Raw genomic sequence first — 19,112 nt, forward strand, 5'->3', positions numbered from 1 at the left:
ACCAAGCCGGAAGCCATCCAGCAGCCGTCCGTGCCGAGCCCGGCGGCCTCGGCGCGCAGCCCGGCCCGGGCCGGGTCAGTGGAGCAGTTCTGCTGCGCCCGGGAGCGCAGCAAGGAACCTTTTCTATCCCGTCAGCTCTTGCCCCAGTTGCTCCTAGGATACGATGTATGATAGCAAAGAAAAACTACATACATATGTACAGGCTACATTGTAAACAGCACAAAAAAAAAAAAGAAAAAATAGCTGAGAAGTGTGGTTGAACTTTTTAAGAGAATATTATAAATACTGTAATATATCATTTTATTTTATCGGCATGCCTTTTTGTAAATACAGAGAACTACAAAAATAATAGAATGGCTTCTGGCTTATGCCATTGTCCATGTTTATTTTTATTTTTTTAATATTTTTCTGTTTTCCTTAGACTTTAGATAGCCAGTAAACATCCCCTAAAGAAAAAAGACAAACAAAACCCTACCCCCCCCTCAAAATAGATTTTAAAAAAAGCTTTATTGCAAATGATCTTTGCAACAGCAAAAGTATATATTTTTTGGGTTCCAATGTGCAATAAGTTGACCACTTCTATGCAAGATTTGGCTAAACTTCATAATTGTTCTTAAGCTGGGCTATGGACTCGTAGGCGAAGCTTGGTACGTTTAGCGTTCGTGCTGGCAGTTTCATTAAGCTACTCAGTTACTTTAAATAAAAAGTCCCTTCAAACTGTGTATATATATTTATTTTTTTAACATTAGATCTGTATGAGGTGCAAGAGGCCAGTGGTACCGTCAGTCCGCATTGCCGAGGAGGAACAGGAATGGGTAGTTTCTTCAGCTGTTTGTTGGCTGGAGTCGGTCCTTCTGCTCAACGAAAACTTCCGGGGGGGTTTCGGCTTCGGTTTTCTCTCTCCGTTTCCTTCCCAGGGCAGATGTCTCCAGCTGCCGCGGGTGACGGGCGCTGGAAGCAACGGGCCTGCGTTTCTGCATCTCTTCACGGGGTGAAGCCAAGGACAGAGAGGAAACGGTGGTCAAAGAGCAGTAGGGATGCTCGTGGCACACGCAAATCTCCAAATTCAAACGCGTGCACGGAATTTATAGCCCGGTTCAGGGTTGTGGGAACAAAGCGAGGGTGGTGGTGGTGTCGACTGAAAAGACGTAGCCAAAAACCAAGACTACAACAAGTAGCTCTCTTCCCTGCCCCACTTCCAAAGTCCTCCCTTTTGGGTTAATTTGTGACTGTGTTCTTCAAAGAGCAGAGGGGAAGGGCGATAAAGAAAAAACCGATTCAAGCTGCTTTATTCACTTTTCCTGTTCACCTTTTTTTAAAATATAGAAGCCAATGTTGAACAAAACAAATTAAAATAAAACCATGATGTTACATAGAGGCCACACCCGAGTTTGAATTATTTAATTTTCCGCCGCAAAAAAAAAATTTAAAACTGTTAAAGCTGTAAAAGATCAATAGTGAAGATTAGTGTATTAGAAACTGCATGGTGGCTCATAATGATCTTACCCAACATGACTAACAATTACGTTACTATAAGCCAAAAGAAAATAAAATAAATGTTACCCTTTTCACTGTACAAGGTAAGGTTGTCTTGGTGTCCCAATTATTTGACTGGTTGCATTCTCCTTCCCCTCCACCTCCTCCATGCTTCCTTCGAGGGCTTTTTTAGTGTGGTTTTAGCCGGAGCACGCAGAAGAGAGCAGAGCAAGTTGCCGTAGGAGCTGTTGGAAGGGAGTTTGGTGCGTTGCTCGGTGTCGGCTCTCACAGGTGCCTGGCAGACACGGCTCAGCTTTGCTCTCCGGCCAGAACTGCCCGCGCTGGGTCCGTGGGGACTGATGCTGTTGGGGGTCAGCGTCTGCGCAGGGCTCCTGTCTCTGGGACAGGCAGGTGCCCTTCGGCAGGTCGAGCTGGACTCGGAGATGTCCCTTGCTCCACGCACAGGGGACAGCTCTGCTGCCGCCGTCCACGTCGGACCTGCTCTGGCGAGGGGGGAACCTCACGCCGCAGCGCTTAACCCTGCAGCCCCTCTCGCTTGCACTGAAAGTCACTTACGATGAGCCAGAGCAGATCTGGAGTCGCCGGCGAGCCCTTCTCTGGCAGCCGCTGGCCCTTGGCCATGCAATGGCAGCAGGTCGGGAGCCAACAGCTCCCGTGCGTGGCCAGTGCTGGGGGCCCCCGGCTCGGCCACGTCGCTGCAGGACCACGACTCGGCATCCCTGTTCTCGGCTCGCGTTCTCCAGAACCGGTGCGGATGCAGTGACAAGGACTGGTCCGGGGGGACCCCACCCGTGCCTGGGGCGCAAGTGCGGGGTCCTGCTGCTCAGTGGTGCTGAAGGGTCCCAAATGGGGTCCGCAGCCAGCGGCTGGTGACCCGTACACCCGCACCCCCCGTCAGCCCCTCGGCTCAGCCGCCTTCTCCCTTTTGTGACCCAAAGGGCTGAGCAGGGCCCCGGCTCCCGCCATCGCCTCGGCCTCGCCGGAGGGCAGGACTTGACCTGAAGTTGTTGCAAGTCAAATGGCCGAGGGAGCACCTTGAAGTTACTTTTCCTATTAGAGTTTTGGTCCAATTCATTCCCCAAACGTGAATTTTGCTGCTCGGTTAAGGCCGGCTGGCTTAGCAAACCCGGGCAGCGGGCTGCGCTGTCCCGCGCGCGCCGGGTCAATGCGTCACACACAGACAACAACACTGGTTTGATCTTTTACAAAACGACTAAAGTTAAACAAAAATCATTTCCCCTTTGCCATTTTGCTGCATGTTGTAATTTTATAGCGACGTGTGTGTGCATGAGGGTGTCTCCTACAGTACAAGCGCAGCGCGTGCTCGGCGCAGGGCGCGGGGAGGGAGGACTGTCCCGCTTCTGCCCGCCTGTAAGTCGGGCGGCTCATTCCCTACCTCACAGGGGTGTTGTGAGGCGTCTTCAGCGACCGAGTGTAACGCCTCGAGAGTCACAGGCACTGGGGGTGCGCAGCCGGAGTGGGCACCGGGGGGGTGACAAAAACGCTGCCACAAACGTCCCGAAGCCGCACGGCTCCTGCCGCCCACCTTCCCATCGGGGCCAGAGCTGTCTTCCCACTTTGCTCACATCGCCTGTTGATGACACTGTTTTTTTCCCCGTGCTGTACTTGCTCCCCCCTTTCGCTCCCAGGTTTTATCCTCTGTTGGGGTTTACACGAAGAGAGGAGGAGGAGGATGAAGCTGGCCGGGGGAGGGAGGAACGTGGTAGAACAGGGGGTGGGAGGTCAGTGCCTGAACTTGGAGTTCCTTTGTACTGTACATCTTTTTACTTTGGAATTTGCAATAAAGAGGTACATCCGTCTTGTTTTAACGACTCCTCCTGGCTGCCCTGTCGTTCTGTTACCTTCGCGCAGCGGCAGCCACCCGCTCTGCGTCCCCGAAAGTCCACCGCCCTCGGCTCAGCCAGGTCCTCGCTTCTGGAGGAGTAGGAAGCAGCGGCGGAGGCAGGACGCCTGCCGTGGCTTTACCAAGTCGGGCCGATCTGAAGCGTGGCCGTCCAGATCCAGCCCCTGCCCTGCAGAAGCACCCGGGCTCCTCACCTGGGGGACAGGTCACGGCTTCGAAAGCCCCACAGTCTCGACGCAAAGCTTGTGCCAGCCCGAGCAGGACACAGTCAGGCTTTTCATGCTTTAGGGAGGCTGAGTGCTAGATTGCGTTAGGGGACGTATTCTGCCACAACCACCCTGCGCGTGCTCCCTTGCGGTAGCCCCTATCCCTGCAAATGCCGCTCCAGGGAGATCTGCAACCCCTGAGCAGCAGCTTTGGCTATCAGGGGGCCACCCCTCCTTCCGCTCCAGAGTAAACGCCCTCATGCCTCTCAGCTCTAATGCCATCAGACACACAGCATCCTCCAAGCTCCGGTCCCCACCATCCCACCAGCACTGGGCTGAGCCACTCATCGGGCTCCCTGCTACCGAGGCAGACGCACCGCAGCGCAGAAGGACGGCACGGTAGATGGCAAAACAGCCTTTCACCCCCCCGAGCTGCGATTCCCATGCCGGGGCCGGCAGCGGCACAAGTGGGGCGGCCGCTGAGCCCCGACCTTCACTGACGGTCAGGAGCCGCCCCGAGAGGAGCATCTCTGTGCCAGGAACTGGCTGCGCTGGTGCTTCAGGAACCAGCACTCTGCCAGGGCAGTGTACCATTTCATTTAGGAAAAAAAAGGGTATTACATAAATAGTTAACTGTTTCGCTCATCTTTTAAAGCCGCCCTCGGGGTTATTTGTCCTTCTCTTTCTTCTCCACTACTTGCATGCCACTGCCAGCTGGTCAGATTGATGCAAGCTGTTTCTTGATACAAAATACAGGTATTAATTCTAATTACAGCAATGCAGGTGGCTATAATGGGATCCAAAGCACTTTGGGTCCCCCCACACACCCCTTTTCATTGTGCTGGTTTGGTTTCAGCGGCGGGGAGAGGCCGGGGACACCCCAGGACAGCAGAGATGCTGCGGCGGGGGCCCGGGGACCCCCGACGGGCGCAGCCAGACCTGGCAGCATCACCTGGAGACCTCCAGCTTTCCCGGTTTTAGGACTATCACACACAAAAAGCCAGCGAGGTGTCTCAGCTCCACGTGCAAGTGTTCGGATATTTGCAGTTTCCCCCTGCGTGGCCACTTTTCCCAGCAGGTCACATCCTGCCCTCCCCGGCCCCCTCCGCAACACGAACCCCATCGAGCCTCGCTGTCACACGCAGCCCGTGGGTTTTAGTTACTGCATGGGAGTTCCTCAGCTAAGAAATGGCGAGAAAAAACAGCCCGAAGTAAGAGACAGACCAAGAAGGGAGCGAAGCCCGCGGATCATCCTCCTCGCACCCAGCTCCCGGCTTCAGGAAAGCCAAGGCTGTCATCCAGGACGACTCCGAGCAGCACGAAACATCTCTGCTGCAACACCAGATCAGGTCACTGGCATTATAATTAACCTCTCTCCCATGAATAATTAACCCCAGGTTGTGGCTTAGCATCATAACACAGCAGAGTTTTTCTCCCCCCAGCTTGGGGGGAGACCAGGAGGCTGGGGGACCCCCACCCTGGGGCGCGTGGGGCTGCAGCGAGGATGTGGCCAAGGGGGCTCTGCCCGGCTCCGTCCCTGCCGTAGGGCACTCTGGCACCCAGTGACGACCGAGGACCTCTCCAGCGCAACCGGGGATGATGGGGATGGCTGGTGGACATCCCGCCCTGGATGCCCCAGCAGGACCCGAGCCAAGGATGGGACCCTCCCTGCCCAGGAGAACACACAGGGTCGGTCGCTGGACCTCAGCCCCTCCACAAGGCTTTACTGGGTCTCTTTTTCCCTCCAGCAGCTGCTGGGAGATGCTCCAGTTTGGGTGACATCCCAATTTCAGGTGGCGTCCAAGCCCAGCGTCCAGCGGCAGGAGAACACGGCGGCCGCGGCGAAGAGGGTGGAGGCGAGGAAGCCCCCGAGGACGCCCGAGACCACGGGGCCGACCCAGCCCAGGAGGCTGCGGGTGTACGGGGGGGGCAGCCGCCTCTCGAAGCGCAGGTCCCCCAGGTCCCCGGCCGGGGCCCTCCTGCCTCGCACCCCACCGTGCCGCTCGCCCTCCAGCAGCAGGGAGGAGGTGAGGTGCCGCACGGTGCGGCTGTACTCCTCCACGTTCCTCCGCAGCTCCAGGCTCCTGTCCTGGTTCAGGTTTTTCCCCAGCTCCCGGGCGATGTCGAGGCGCCCAATCTGGCGGAGGCCACGGGCCAGCCGGTCCCAGGTTGTCACCTCTCCTGCCGTCCCCAGCCAGTCCCGCAGGGCCTCCGAGCATCCTGTGGGGCCGCGGAGGTCCCGCCGGCGGCGGGGACGGATGGGGTTGTTCTCCTCAGAAAGCCGCTCCAGCTCCCGCTCCCCCAGGTCCCCGTCGGGCCCCGCCAGCCGCCCCTGGAGCTGGCGGCACTCGGAGGGCGACAGCAGCTCGGCGATGCGGCTCATGGTGTGACGGCCCACGTTAGCCGCCACCGTGTCCTCGCACTGGCCGCCCACCGCCAGCAAGAGCAGGATGAGTCCCACCAGCGCCAGCATCGCTCGGGTGCCTCTCGGCATCGAGGTGGCCCAGGAACACAGACACCCCCCCCCATCTGACCTCACAAGCCCGTGTGTTCCAGGGACGTGTTCTGCTGTCCCCAGCATGTTCTGCGCATCGTCCCATGTCCCCCCGCAGGGCTGAGCATCTCCTGTCCGCACCGCTGTGGCCCAGCTCAGGCCCTCCCCCCAAGTCCAGCATCCCCCCAGCATCCCTCCCCTCCCCAGTTCAGCCCCTCTGAGCCGTCCGTTTGGGTACCACACGCTCGCAGCACGGGGACACACCAAATGGGTCCTCGATTCCCAGCAGAGCCAAACCAAAGGGCTGGAAATTTAATGCTGGCTGTGAGGGGCTTCAGGGCACCTTCACTGTTGGCAATGATGTCTGTCTGTCTGTCCATCCGTCCAGGCACAATAGCCTTTGCTTCCCATGCCCTCCTCGCCCCGGGGCATCCTGCCTGTACGGGACGCAGCTCGGGTGGGTCTGTTGGGGCTCTGCAGCCGCCATCCCCCCGTCCCTGCCGGCACATTTGCAAGAACAGGGATGGGGAATGGCCGCTGCTCCGCTGGGACACCTCCACCACCCTCTTCCATTGCCTGAAGGCCCCGAGGCAACAGCAGCAGCTCCTCTTTCCCTCCCCAAGGAGGGGGTACGGAGCCCCCACACACCCCGCTGGGCTGGGAACCTGCGTCTCCCTCTCCCACCCCAAATCGATGGAGCAGAGTCGAGTTAACCAAAGCGGTTTTGCTCGGGGACCGGGCGAGGACCCCGTAACCACGAGGTGGCAATGCAGCCCCGGCCACGCGCCACCAGCGCACCCGCTTTTTAATCAGGGTGGCAATAAAGCTGCGACTTCCCCAGATCTCCCCAAAAAGCCCCAGCACGGAGGCTCGGGCCGCGGGGCTGTGCCGGGGCTGTGGTCGGTACCTGGGGCCGTACCCGGGCTGGAGGGAGCAGCCAGGACCAAAGAGCAGGAGAAGGAGCAATTCCCCGGCCGGGAGGTCGGCACGGGCTCACGCTATGGGGCTCCATCCTCCCACGTTGCCTCTTCCAGCTCCATGGGACATTTGCTTCCTCCAAGCAGCAAAGCTGCTGGGCGTGCTGGTGCCGAGGGCCTCATCCTGCTACAAGGATTTTTAGGACACCAGCAATAGCCAGCCCTGCTCCAGGGCCGGGGAGCCACGGCACCGCAGCCCCAAAACGCGTCCCATCTCCCCGGCATGGCTAATGGGGATGGAGGGAAGGGGCCCGTGCAGCTCCTTTGGGAGCATAAATAAGGAGAAGATGGGAAACCGCAGCTGCGGAGCCCCGAACCCGCCGAGCAAACAGCTCCCGCTGCAGCCGCCCCTTGCCGGCGTGGGTTTGGGGTGAGGACGGGTCCTTCTCCCCAACACCAGGGTCTCAGCCTCAGCTCTGACCCCACTCCATGGGGACTCGCAGGAAGGTTTTCCAGGAGTTTCTGCCTTGAGGAGAGCTGAACCATGGCATCAAATGGGCTCAGAGCCCCCCAGGTTCCCACGTAAATCCCCTGGCTACAAGTCCAGCACCAAACCTAAAAATGAACTAATTCTGCATGAAAACACCAAACCCAGCCGGGGACAGTGGCCGTCACACGGGCGTCTCCGACGCGACCGCTTTTTCCTCCATGCCCTTACTGACTCGTGCTACAGAAGGTAACTCTCCAACAAGCAAACCCTGCTCGCTGCTCCGCTCCTGCCGCCACGCCAAGGTGGGTTCCTCCTCCGGCACCCTGATGGGAGACGCAGCGACGAGCACGCGGTGCCGGGTGGTCTTTGCCAACCCCAACCCTGTAATGTTCAATTTTGCCCTGATGACAGGAAGATTTTTCTCTAAGGATGCCAGATTTCAGGATTAACAAACACCATTGCCACCATCATCTTGCCACTGCCGCTCCTGGAAAGGCTCCTCCCAGTCCTCACCGCCCCTTCTGGCAAAGGATTTGGGAGCATCCCTTGGGGACGGCCGGGCGGCATCGCCCCGCTGTGCCGGGAGGGTCCGTGGAGGAGCCGGGACCATTCCCCGGGTCTCCCTGGGAGGAAAACGCAGCCGGGGCAGATGCACCAGGCCCACGGGGCAGGGGAAAACGCTTGTGCGTGAGCCACCGTCCCGGCGAAGAGGACAGCGGGCGAGCAGCACACGTGGCCGGGCCGGGGAGGAATGCCAGGAATGCCGGCGCCCTGAGCCCGGCATGTCCCGCACGGGACTTGGCCTGGGTTTGGGAAGAGCAGGCAGGTTTCACGAGTTTTGTGGAATCAAGTCTCCAAAAAGTCAGAGTCCAGCTGCAAATTCATTTTAATAACCAGAGATGCCGGGAAGCGTCCGCCTCGCCTCCCTGTGCCGGCACATCCCAGCTAGGACCAGCCCGTGGCCAAGCCTGGCGTTTTCCCTGGCTGGCGTGGGCAGAGCGTGGCTGGACACCGTTATCCCAGGCGGGATAACTGGCTTGGACGCTGCAGCGCAGCCCCAGCGAGGGGCTCCCCATCCCCACCTCCCCGTCGCACTGCCATGGGCCTTTGCTCACGGAGGGAGACCCTGTGCCGGCTACCGCCGCGATCGGCAACAAAAGCAAACACCACCGGCCGCGGCCGAGCCGGGACGCCCCTCGAAGCCAAGACTGGCCCGGTGCTGCCCGCGATCACCGGCCGAGGCGAACCCCAAACCTCGCTCCGGCACCACGGGGCCGGGCAAAGCAAAGGCGCAAAGTGCGAACAGCATCTGTGAGGTTTGGGAGCGGGGACGGGCACAGCGTCGCTCGCAGCAGGTGGAGAGGAGCCGAGAACCCCTTTGCTGGAGGAGGAGGAGGAGGAGGAGGAGGAAGCCTTCCTCCCATTTTCCCGGCTCGTGACTCCGCAGCCCATCCACCAAGTAATTTATTCATAGCACAGTAACCTCAGGGGTCCCGATAAAAGGCCGGAGCTGCCGCATTGTTCGGGAGGCACCAGCGCCAGCACAAAGGCTCCGGGCACCTCCCAGCCACCGGCCAGAGATGCCACCGTGTCCCCTCCCGGACCGGGGGGTGCGGCACCCAGTTCCTCGCCCTCCCACCCCCAGAACACCCTGAAGCCGCCGCACCAATGGCCACAGTTATTTCCGCTCTGGGCTGCGGGGCTGCTCTCCAGCAGGCTGCTCGCCCGCTATTGCTAATGAGCTTCGCTCCCGGGCGGGGTGCAGGGACAGAACGCGGGGGGACGGGGGGGGTACGTTTATCACCCTGGCCGAGGCGCTTGACAAATCAAACACACAAGCAGCCGTGGGCTGGGAGCCGCTTTTCCCCTTTCTTTCATTAATAAGAGCAGCAAAGGGCGAAAACCCATCCCTGTGGCATGGCCGGGGTCCCGTGAGGATGGAGGGAGCCGGGTCCGGTCCCACGCGGTCACCAGGGATGAGCGTCCCCTCCTTTGGGGTCACAGTGACGCTGGGGGACGGGGATGGAGCACTGGGCTCCAGTCAGGGCTGCTGGCTTTCCACGGCTGGCATTCATGGAGCCGTGCCGCCGGCCGGAGCTCGTGGCGAAGTGTCTCCGGTTATCGACACGCAGATTCCGGCCATCGAGCGGGCGCTCGGATCCACGCAGAGCTGGAGGGGACGCGAGCGCGCTCGGATTGCTGAGAACGCACGGGACCACGGGTGGGGGAAACCCTCCCCGTGGAGACCGGCGGGGCAGTGCCGGCATCGGGGGGCATCTGCACGGATCCCCCATTGCACGCTCACAGTGACGCCGACATCGCAGCCTTCGCCGCAGCTCCCACCACAGCCACGCTGCTCCCGACCGGAGCGAAGTGCCGCCCCGCTCACTCGGCATCGCTCCTACGACTCGGAAGCTGCCCCGGAGACGGGGGAACTGATTAACTGAATTAACTGATTTCAGGGTACAAAATTGTCCAAGCATATCACTTAACACACAAAAAAAAGAAACCAGGACGAGGATGTCACAAGCCTCCAGATAAATGAATGCTCCGTAATTCATTAATTATATGAAATGTTGAGAAATAAACGGCGGGGGAGCGGCAGTGCTCAATGCAACTAATTCAGCTTAAAAAAGCTAAAAATTCACCCCGACTGACAAAGAGAAAATTAACCCAGCACCAAACCGAGCCAGCCCAGACACCCCCCCGCCGCATCCCCCGGTCCCCCCTGCAGCCCCCCGGGCGCCCCACGTACCTGCAGGCGCTGGACGGGCCCTCGCCGGCAGCAGCTGAACCTGCCTGAGCCCCCCCTGAGCCCCCCGGGCCTGGGCAGGGACCCCTCCTCAGCCAGACCTCGGTGCCGGCTGCCCCCAGGCAGCACCTCCGCACCTCCGCCCTAATGGGGCAATGGGGCACACCTGGACCCTCCCAACACCCTATTGGGGCGATGGGGCACACCTGGACCCCCTCAACACCCTAATGGGGCGATGGGGCACACCTGGACCCCCCAACACCATAGTGGGGCGATGGGGCACACCTGGACCCTCCCAACACCCTAATGGGGCGATGGGGCACACCTGGACCCCCCAACACCATAATGGGGCGATGGGGCACACCCGGACCCCCCCACACCATAATGGGGCGATGGGGCACACCCGGACCCCCCAACACCATAATGGGTCAACGGGGCACACCTGGACCCCCCAACACCCCTAATGGGGCGACGGGGCACACCCGGACTCCCCAATACCCCTAATGGCGCGACGGGGCACTCCTGGACCCCCAACTATCCCTAAGGGGGGGTGCTGAGGTGCTGCCCTTCCCCTGGCTGCAATGCACCCCTCCCTCCCCGAAATGCCCCCCCCAATCCCCCCTATGTCCCTCCTGCCCCTGCACCCCCCCTCCCCGAGCCCCCCCATGTAGCAGCACCCCCCAGGGCTGACGGGGCGGGGGGCGGCGCTGGAGGCGCGCAGCCGGGCGTTCAGGTAATCTCTTTAATACTGTGTAATACTTTTCTTTTTAAAATACAGCATTTCTTGAGGTAGACCATTACAGCGCAAAAGCATTTCTTTTTCCGACATTAATAAGACATGAATTAAATACTTTCATGTACAATATGTTGCAAAATGAGGTAGAAATGGTTACAGAGAGTGTACAAAGTCAAATATGATAATAATAATAATTAAAAGTCTTCAGGAACCCAGTACCACTTTTTGGAGGACGGGGGGAGGCGTCTGCCCCGGTAATGCCCTTTGCAGGCAGCTGCCTGCACGCTCCCGCGCACCCGGAGCCGGGAAAGCACAAAAAACCTGGGAAAACACCCCAAAGCTGGCAGACACCTCGCCCCTGCGAGGGGGGGCCCCAGGAGGGGTGTGCCTCGGCGCACGCAGGCCCTGAGGTTATGGGGGGGCTGCTCTGAGCTGCGGCCGGTGCCGGTGGGTGACCCCGCAGCAACTGCCTCCCCCAGTACAACAGAAAGCTCTAAAAAAAAAAAAAAAATTAATTATGTTTTTTAATTGGGGGGAAACCCCCCCAACCCCGCTGGCGGTGCGAGGCGGGGGGGCAGGCGGACGTGCCGTAGGCAGCTGTGCGTCCGAGGGGGCTCAGCAAGGGGGGGGAGCTGGGCTCTACCCTGACCCCAGCACCCGCCGCAGCCCGGGCCCCCCGGGACGGCGCGGGGGCAAAGAGCACCCAGGGCAGAACCCGCGGCCCCCGCTCAGCCCCGCTAGACTTCTTTTTGGGGGGGAAAAGTGATTTTTCCAAACTTTGCAGCCACCGCCAGCCTCTGCTGGGGCTTCTCAGCGCTCGGAGGTGGCGACGGCGGTGGGAAGCCAAAATTCCCCTCTTTCGGGGGAAAAGGGAGCGCCACGCCCTCGCAGCCGCATCGTCACCGGCGTCCTCCCCGGCAAAGCCTGGACGGCCCCCGCGGCCCCATCCCCAGTGCAAACCTGACACGGAGGATGCCCCCGCGCCCCCGGTCCCCAGCCGCGAGCCCCGCGGTGCGGCGGGAGATGCTGGGGGATGACGGACCCAGCCTGATCCAAAAAGTGGTGCTAGCGACGGCTTCCGACCTACGGCACTAACACTCTTTCCGTTGAAGACACGTTACTCCACCAAACGCTACAATAACAATGTTAAAAAAAAAAATTAAAATAAAATTATGGCATAATATACGTGAAAAGCACCCAAAATACATTCAACTTTCATCTTTGTAACAGCTTCAAGTTTTTTTTCTTTTCTTTCTTCCTTCTTTCTGACACCCTTTTTGGAAGCAAACGCGCGAGGCAGCTTTGTCCCAGGTCTGAAAACTCTTAAAAATCTCTTTTTCCTTTTCTGAGAAGATAAAAAGAGTTTTTAAAAACACATTCTTTCTTTTTTTTTCTGAGGTAATTCTTTTCCTGAGTAGTTAAAAAGAAAAAAAAACAAAAAAATACTACATACCTTACAAAAATAAAAACCCAAGTCTAGTATATTAAACCATCTACAGCATTTTACTCCAACCCCCCCTGGTTTCGTGTGCCCCCCCCACCCCCCCAAACCCCCATCAGGACATCGCTGCCGGGCTGCTCGTGCCACGTGCGAGGGGGCCGCTTTGCTGGAAAGACGCCCGAGGTATTTCTGTTAGGAACAATAAAAGCAATCAAAACCAAAAAATAATAACCGAGCCTCTGGCTAGACGGGGGAGCTCGTGCATCCGACGCCGGAAAGCCGGATCCCGAGGCGCCTCCGGCCCCGCTCGCTGCGTCGCTGGTCCAGGGACGGATGAACGGGAAAATAATAAATAGGTTGTCCTGAGTTCAGTGGGCGACGGCTTCCGAAAAACCGAGGAGAGGAAAAGCCCGACCGAGTCCGAAATGGTAAAGAAGAGGTACGTCGTGCTGCCGTCGGGGCTGCCGGGGTCTCTTGCACTTCGGGAGGAGGGGGTCCGGCCCCGGCGCGGCTCTGGGGGAGAACCGGAGCCCCCGCAGACCCCAACCCGGCCCCTCCAACCCCACGTTCATCGGCCAAGTCCCAAAACCGGAGCCTCGGGCTGGGGCGAAGGGTCCATCCCCGTGCCCCCGTCACCCCAACGCCGCGCCGTCAGTGCCTGGTGCCGTACATTTTATCCCACTCCAGGAACAAGTCCAGCTCCTTCTGGGAGGCGGCGGGGCGGACCTTGCAGAACGCCTTCTCGAAGTCCTGGTAGGAGGTGGGCTGGATCTGGCCCGGCAAACCGTGCAGCGTGGTGGCCCCGGCGTGCTGGCAGAGCTGGACCAGCTCGCTGCCCGAGAAGCTCTCCGTGTGCTGCACCAGGGAGGCCATCTCCCGCTCGCTCAGGCAGGAGCTCTGCTGAGCCAGGGCGTGATGGAGGATCTGCCGCCGGGCGATGCTGTCCGGCGGGGAGATGTAGAACCGCTTGGCGAAGCGCCGGTGGGAAGCTTCGTCCATGCTGCCAGGCCGGGAGGTGGTCCCGATGATGACCACGTTCTGCTCGGATGAGGTAGCCACGTTGTCCAGGTAGGAGAGGAGCTGGGACTTGAGGTTGCTCAGCTGGCTGCCATCCTCGCCAGCCCGGGCCACCAGCAAGGACTCGGCCTCGGTGATGAGCACCACCGCGGGCTGCCGGCAGCTGGCCACGAAGAAGACGGTCTGCAGGATCTTCTCGGCTTCGGCTTTCCAGGTGGAGAGCAGGGTTGTCCCGCTGAGCTTCAGCAAGGTGGAACCCAGCTGGGTGGAGATGCACCGGCTCAGCAGGGTCTTCCCCGTGCCGCGGGGACCGAACAGCAGGATGGTTCGGGGCGGCCGGCTCGCCCCGGTGTAGGCGCCGGGACGCAGGATGGGCCACACCAGCTCCTCCTCGATGGTGGCCTTCACGGAGACCTGCCCGGCGATGTCCGTCCACTGCACGGGCGGCCCCCGCTCCACGATCTTGGTGTTCACCAGCTCCAAGACCAGGGGGTCAACGTTCTTGGGCTGCTCCTCCACCGGCGGGCTGCCGAAGACCGGCGCTTTGGGGGGCAGTCGCAGCGGGAAGGGGGGTCCCGGCTCGGCCGCCCGCTCCCCATTGGCGAGGGGGGGGCTGAACTTCTCGAAGGGCTCTGCCGGCCGCAGCGGAGCATCCCCGGCGCCGTAGGGCGGTGAGACCATACTCTTCATCGGCTGCCCGCCATACTTGTTGGCATGCTCCTCTGCGTTCCCGGCTCCCGCCGGCCGCTTCCCGGGCTTGAAGGCCACCTGGGGGGACTCGGCGCTGCCGCTGAACCCATTGCCCCGGCACTCGCCGTTGTCCGACATGGGATACGGGGACTTTGGCTGCTCGTAGCTGTATTTCCTATACCTGCCCTCCCCCTCATCCTCCCCGCCGGAGATGTCGAAAGCCTTCCTCTTCAGGGCGCCCGCCGCCTCGGTGCCGAGAGGCGGCACGGCCAGGGGGGCCAAGCCGGCACCCTGGTAGCCGTAGCCGGGGACCCCGGGCGGGCGGGCGGCGGGTGGCGGGGCCGGGATGGGGGTGGGTGCCGCGATGCCGGAGGGCAGGTAGGAGGCGGACGGATGGGGCGGGTGGATGGTCCCGTAGCCCGGCTGCGGCGGGTAGCTGCCGGCGGCATAGTTGTACATGGGGCCGGAGGAGCCGTAGCCTGGCACCAGGGCGGGCGAGGGGTGCGGGGGCTGCAGGAGCCCCGAGCCATGGAGGGCTGGGGGGTGGGGGGGGGGAAGCGCTGCCGCCGGCTGGGTGCAGTAGCCAGAGGGCAAGTAGGTGCCACCGTAGCCTGAGGGGTATTCTTGAGATGACCCGAGCCCACCGGAGCCGGCGGCGGCTCCTCCGCAGGAGTTACCGGGGTACATGGGATCGGTGAGGTTGGCAGAGACCACGGGCGAGCCGCCCAGCCCGATGGCCCCGCCGCTGGGGGGGACGGCGGGCGGCACCACCCCCTTGGCGCCGGGGAGGCCATCGTGGATGGGGGTCAGGGGGTAGGCGCCGTCAGAGCCGTGCGCCACCGGCCAGGGCTCCCCGTCCCCCTTCTGCCCGTTAACCGGCCCGAAGGCTCCATCCCCGTAGCCGCTCAGCGCCGGGCGCTCGTAGGGCGCATCCAGCACCCCCGAGTACTTCTCGGCGTACCTCTTGAGGAGGTTGGAGGCGGTGAGCGCGGAGATGTCGTCGTTGGCCCAGGCGTAGTTGAAGCGCTGGCGGGTGCTGGGGTAGAGGTCGGACTTGTGGGCTGGAGAGGAGGTGGTGGAGGAGACATCGAGGTGCTGCTCCGGCCACTGGTTCAGGGACTGGGCATGCTCTGGTGACCAGTGCATCTTCGACAGACCTGGGGGGGCACAGGACAGTGCAGGGTGAGGGCAGCGAAACAGGGACGAGCACCTCTCTGCATTGAGTATCTCCAAAAACCGCCGTACCGCCCCGTCCTTCTGGCCCACACTGCACCTCCTGACTGCAAACTACGCTCACGCTCTACATTTCTCCACGCGGAAATCCCCTTGACCACCACCGGTGCAAATATCCCGCAGGAACAGCAACCACGAGCAGTTCAGAGAAGCCAGCCCACTCAAGGTTGGACGGTCACAGCGTCCAACAGAATAAAATACTCAGGTTATCAAACCACGGCAAGCCAAGGCGATACAAATGGTGTAGCCCGCAGCGCTGTCGGCAGCACCGCGGTACCGAGCATCGGCACACATAGCCAGAGGATGACCCTGCCCTGAGATGCTCCACCTGGAGCAGAGTATAATTATAGTATTATAATTACAGTGCGTATAATATTAACAGCATATTAATAGCGTGTAGCCAGGTGGCTGGGAAATAGGGGCTGCATTGCACACACACACGCACGCCTGCACGTGGCTCACCCCGGGCCGAGCGCCAGCCTTTGCCGGCATCCCTCTGCTCACCGCCGGCATCGGTGCCAGTACCGACGGGCTGCGCATGGCCCCACCAAAACAATTTCTCCGGCAAAGGGGAAGACAGAAACACCACGGCCGTGTCCGGACCCACCCCTGCACCGGGGCTGCAATGGCAGCGGGTGGGAGACGCATCCCGGGGGGCTCCGCAGGACCCTGCCGGGGGTCCCCGCTCCCCCCACTGACCCGGCATCACCGTGCCCCCCACGTCCCTGTCACCCCACGGCTCCGCATCATGGGGATGCCGATGTCGGCGTCACCCTTTCTTGCTCCAGCCCCCGAATACCGGGTGGCCCCCGAGCGCCCGCAGAGGGCGGTGGCAGTGCCCCCGTCCCCACCCCCGGTGCGCGTCCCCCCCGTCCCCCCTGCCCTTATGCCCCAAGCCCCGGGGGACGGCTAAAGTAGGGGCCGGGGGGGGACCTCGTGCACCATTCACTCGCCTCTCTCAGCCTTTAAGCCACTTTGTGACCACAGCACAATTAGATTACTTAATGCTTTAATTGACTTATATGGCATTTGTACTTCCACTTTGGATATCAAACTTACACAAGAGGATTTAAATGGCGGCTTTGCATGGCTTTATCCGGCATCCTCCCTGCATTTACTGGCCATTATTAAAGTGCTCCCGATAGATAAACATTCAGGCAGAGCCAGCCACGACAGCCTGCGGGAAAGGGCCCTTTTTAATGACACAAAGGAGACCGCTGCCCGGCCAGCCTGCGCTCCGCAGCAGCTTGTCCCCGAGCCGTACGCAGGGCCCGGCTGGGCGCAGGGGGACGGAGGGGGCCCTTCCCTCTGCCTGCGAGCAGAAGGCGCTGCTGAAGGGAGAAGTGAGGGTTTGGGTGACCCCCTGAGGAATAAGACTTCAATTTTCCTTTTTTTTTTTTGACGGAACTAGAGCACCAGGAGTTTCCATCCTTGCTCAGACCGCTGTGCGGTGGTGCACGGTGTGCTGCGGGTGCTGACCACAGCTGCTTCTGCCCCCCCAAAAATACAGACCGCAAATGCCTGGGGCTCAGGGAGGAGGAAAAGGGTTTGGGAGGCGCCCGGGAGGTGGCCGCCGTGGCACGGGGCTCGGTGTGGAGCAGCACGGCAAGAACAAAGTGCTGCCACCACGACCGGCAAATCCCGGCAGCATTTCCAGGCTGTTTCTTCTGAAGGCGGGGAGCAGCCGCGCTCGACGGCAGCACGGACACCCTCACCCTCACCCACCGCTCCTGGAGAAGGGAGGACCTGGCAGCCCACAGCCCAGGCAACTCTGCGTCCGTTGTCTCCTGCGATACGGCAGCTTGATTTCCGAGGGCAACACAGCCCGAGGACGGGCACAAACCCCGACGACAGCGGTCGTTTCGCCGAGGAGCGCCCAGCAATTCCCCACAGCAGCGCCCGAAGCCCGCTGCTCCGACGCCAGCTAGAAACTGGCGTCTACAAAGCAGCACGGTGATGGGAACTGCTTTTCTAGGAGCCTGCAAGAGTGTGGCCAACGCCACGGCGTGCGGCTGGACACCCGCCATCGCGGCGCGGGCCGGGGGTGCTCCTCCAGCCCTGTCCCTGTGTAAAACCATCGACGCCGCGGCGAGCAAAGGGGCAGGGAGGGGGACGCACGGGCACGGGTTTGCACGAGCACGGCCGCCACCAAAGCAAACCCGAGCGCGAAGGCACGGAGAAGCGAACCCGCCTCCATCCGCCCCCTTTAAAGCCGAGCTGCGTTCGGGAGAAGAAAAGCCGAAAGCCCCGGAAAGGCCGGTCGCACCCTGGAAAACCGGGCGGAGGGGGAGGGCGGGCGGGCAGGGAGAAGTTGTCAGGGGTTGAAATGGGAGGTGAATGAGGCGGCGGAGCGGGACAGATGTTTCAATGCTCCCCTTGGCAGTGTGAGAAAATTACTGTCCAGTGACCAAATGGCCGGGCCGGTTCCCACCCTCGCTGCTGCCCATTATCCCCAGCGCAAGACAAAGGCGGCCAGGGGGGGCTGGGCAGGGGAGAATCCTATTGTTCCCGCCCGCCCTAATTATGGAAATCTTGTTAATCTATTCAGCAGCGACTCTGAACTGGGCTTTTGTTCGGGGGCTCTTTAGCGGGGCGCACCGCCGAGGGTGTCCAACGGCTCGGCCGTGGGGATGGGGTGCGCTCCCTCCCGCCGCCGCCGCCGCCCCCCCGGGAAAAGCTCTGGCCGGGGGGATTTCAGGCGCAGCCACGAGGCTGCGGGGACGCAGGGCTGCCCCGAGCAGCATCCCGCCGCGGGCCGCCTTTGTTGGAGCGCAGGTTTCTCATCCACGGCCCTCGTAAGCAGAGCACGCCACGTACGCACGCACGGACACGTATTTTCTGTGCTCAGGTCCCACGTACACGCGCCCATGGCTAATGCCGGTGCATAAAAACTCACGGCAAAACCTACGCCGGCGAATAGAGAGATGACCCACAGGCAGCATATGCTGATGGCTGCGGCAATCCAGCATCCCTCGGGCGATCGGGAGAGGGTGGGAATGGATTTGGAGGGCGAAGAAGGAGAGGGAGCGCACAAGAGCAAACACGCTCGAGGTGAGGATGCACTAAAGCCAGGGTTTAAATCCGGCCAAACCCCCCGAGCACCCGCGCCCCGGGAAGAGGGCCCGGCCCCGCAGGAGGTCACCCCGGAGGGAGCGATCTGCAGCCCCGCAGTGCCAGCGCTGGATGTGTCCCGACGTCCCCTTGGGCAGCTCTGCAGAAGCATCGCAGCCCTTGGGAGGGAGCAGGCGCTGCCGCCCTTCGGCTCCCGGTGCAGCAACGAGCCGGTGAGCCGCCGCCGCGACGCTTTGCTCGTCCTGCCGCTGTCTTGCTGGTTTAAACGCTGACAGCTCCTTTTTCTGCAGAGCTGCCCGCTTGGATGATTTATGCCTTTTTCAAAAGACGTTGAGCAGTTTCATTATCCCGGCAATTACCCGCAGCAGCGTGGCCCGATGCGATCGGCTTCCCGGGCAGGGAGAGCCCGTCCTGGTTCCAGGGTTTGCCCGGACTCCCAGCTTTTTGATTCTCTGACGTGCAAACTTTGGGCGCAGAAGGAGCAAACCTGGATGCCGGGAGTCCCGTTTCACAGCCCGGCCGTCACCGAGACTTCTCACATCAGGGATGTTGTGCACGATGGATCTTCCGTGCTGGATTTTGCTACCAGCACCTGAAGGTGGGTCCAGGCGAGACCCTGGACCAAGCACCCACAGCAGGAATGCAGCCTCACATCAATGCAACTTGCGCACCGACAGCTTTGCCGCTGCAGCGGGATTCATGG

General features: G+C 61.0%; 2 protein-coding genes across 2 annotated transcripts; both read right to left on the reverse strand.

Annotated features, from left to right (window-relative positions):
• Positions 1-5,356: 5,356 nt before the first annotated feature.
• TMDD1 (transmembrane and death domain 1) lies at positions 5,357-6,040 on the reverse strand. Its single transcript, XM_059832751.1, has one exon. It carries the CDS (start codon positions 6,038-6,040, stop codon positions 5,357-5,359), a length of 684 nt encoding a protein of 227 aa, XP_059688734.1.
• Positions 6,041-13,048: 7,008 nt separating this feature from the next.
• Positions 13,049-15,256, reverse strand: FIGNL2 (fidgetin like 2). Its single transcript, XM_059832879.1, has one exon. It carries the CDS (start codon positions 15,248-15,250, stop codon positions 13,049-13,051), a length of 2,202 nt encoding a protein of 733 aa, XP_059688862.1. The 5' UTR covers positions 15,251-15,256.
• Between the last annotated feature and the right edge of the window lie 3,856 nt (positions 15,257-19,112).

This window comes from Gavia stellata, chromosome 36 (assembly GCF_030936135.1).
Source record: "Gavia stellata isolate bGavSte3 chromosome 36, bGavSte3.hap2, whole genome shotgun sequence".
NCBI lineage: Eukaryota > Metazoa > Chordata > Aves > Gaviiformes > Gaviidae > Gavia > Gavia stellata.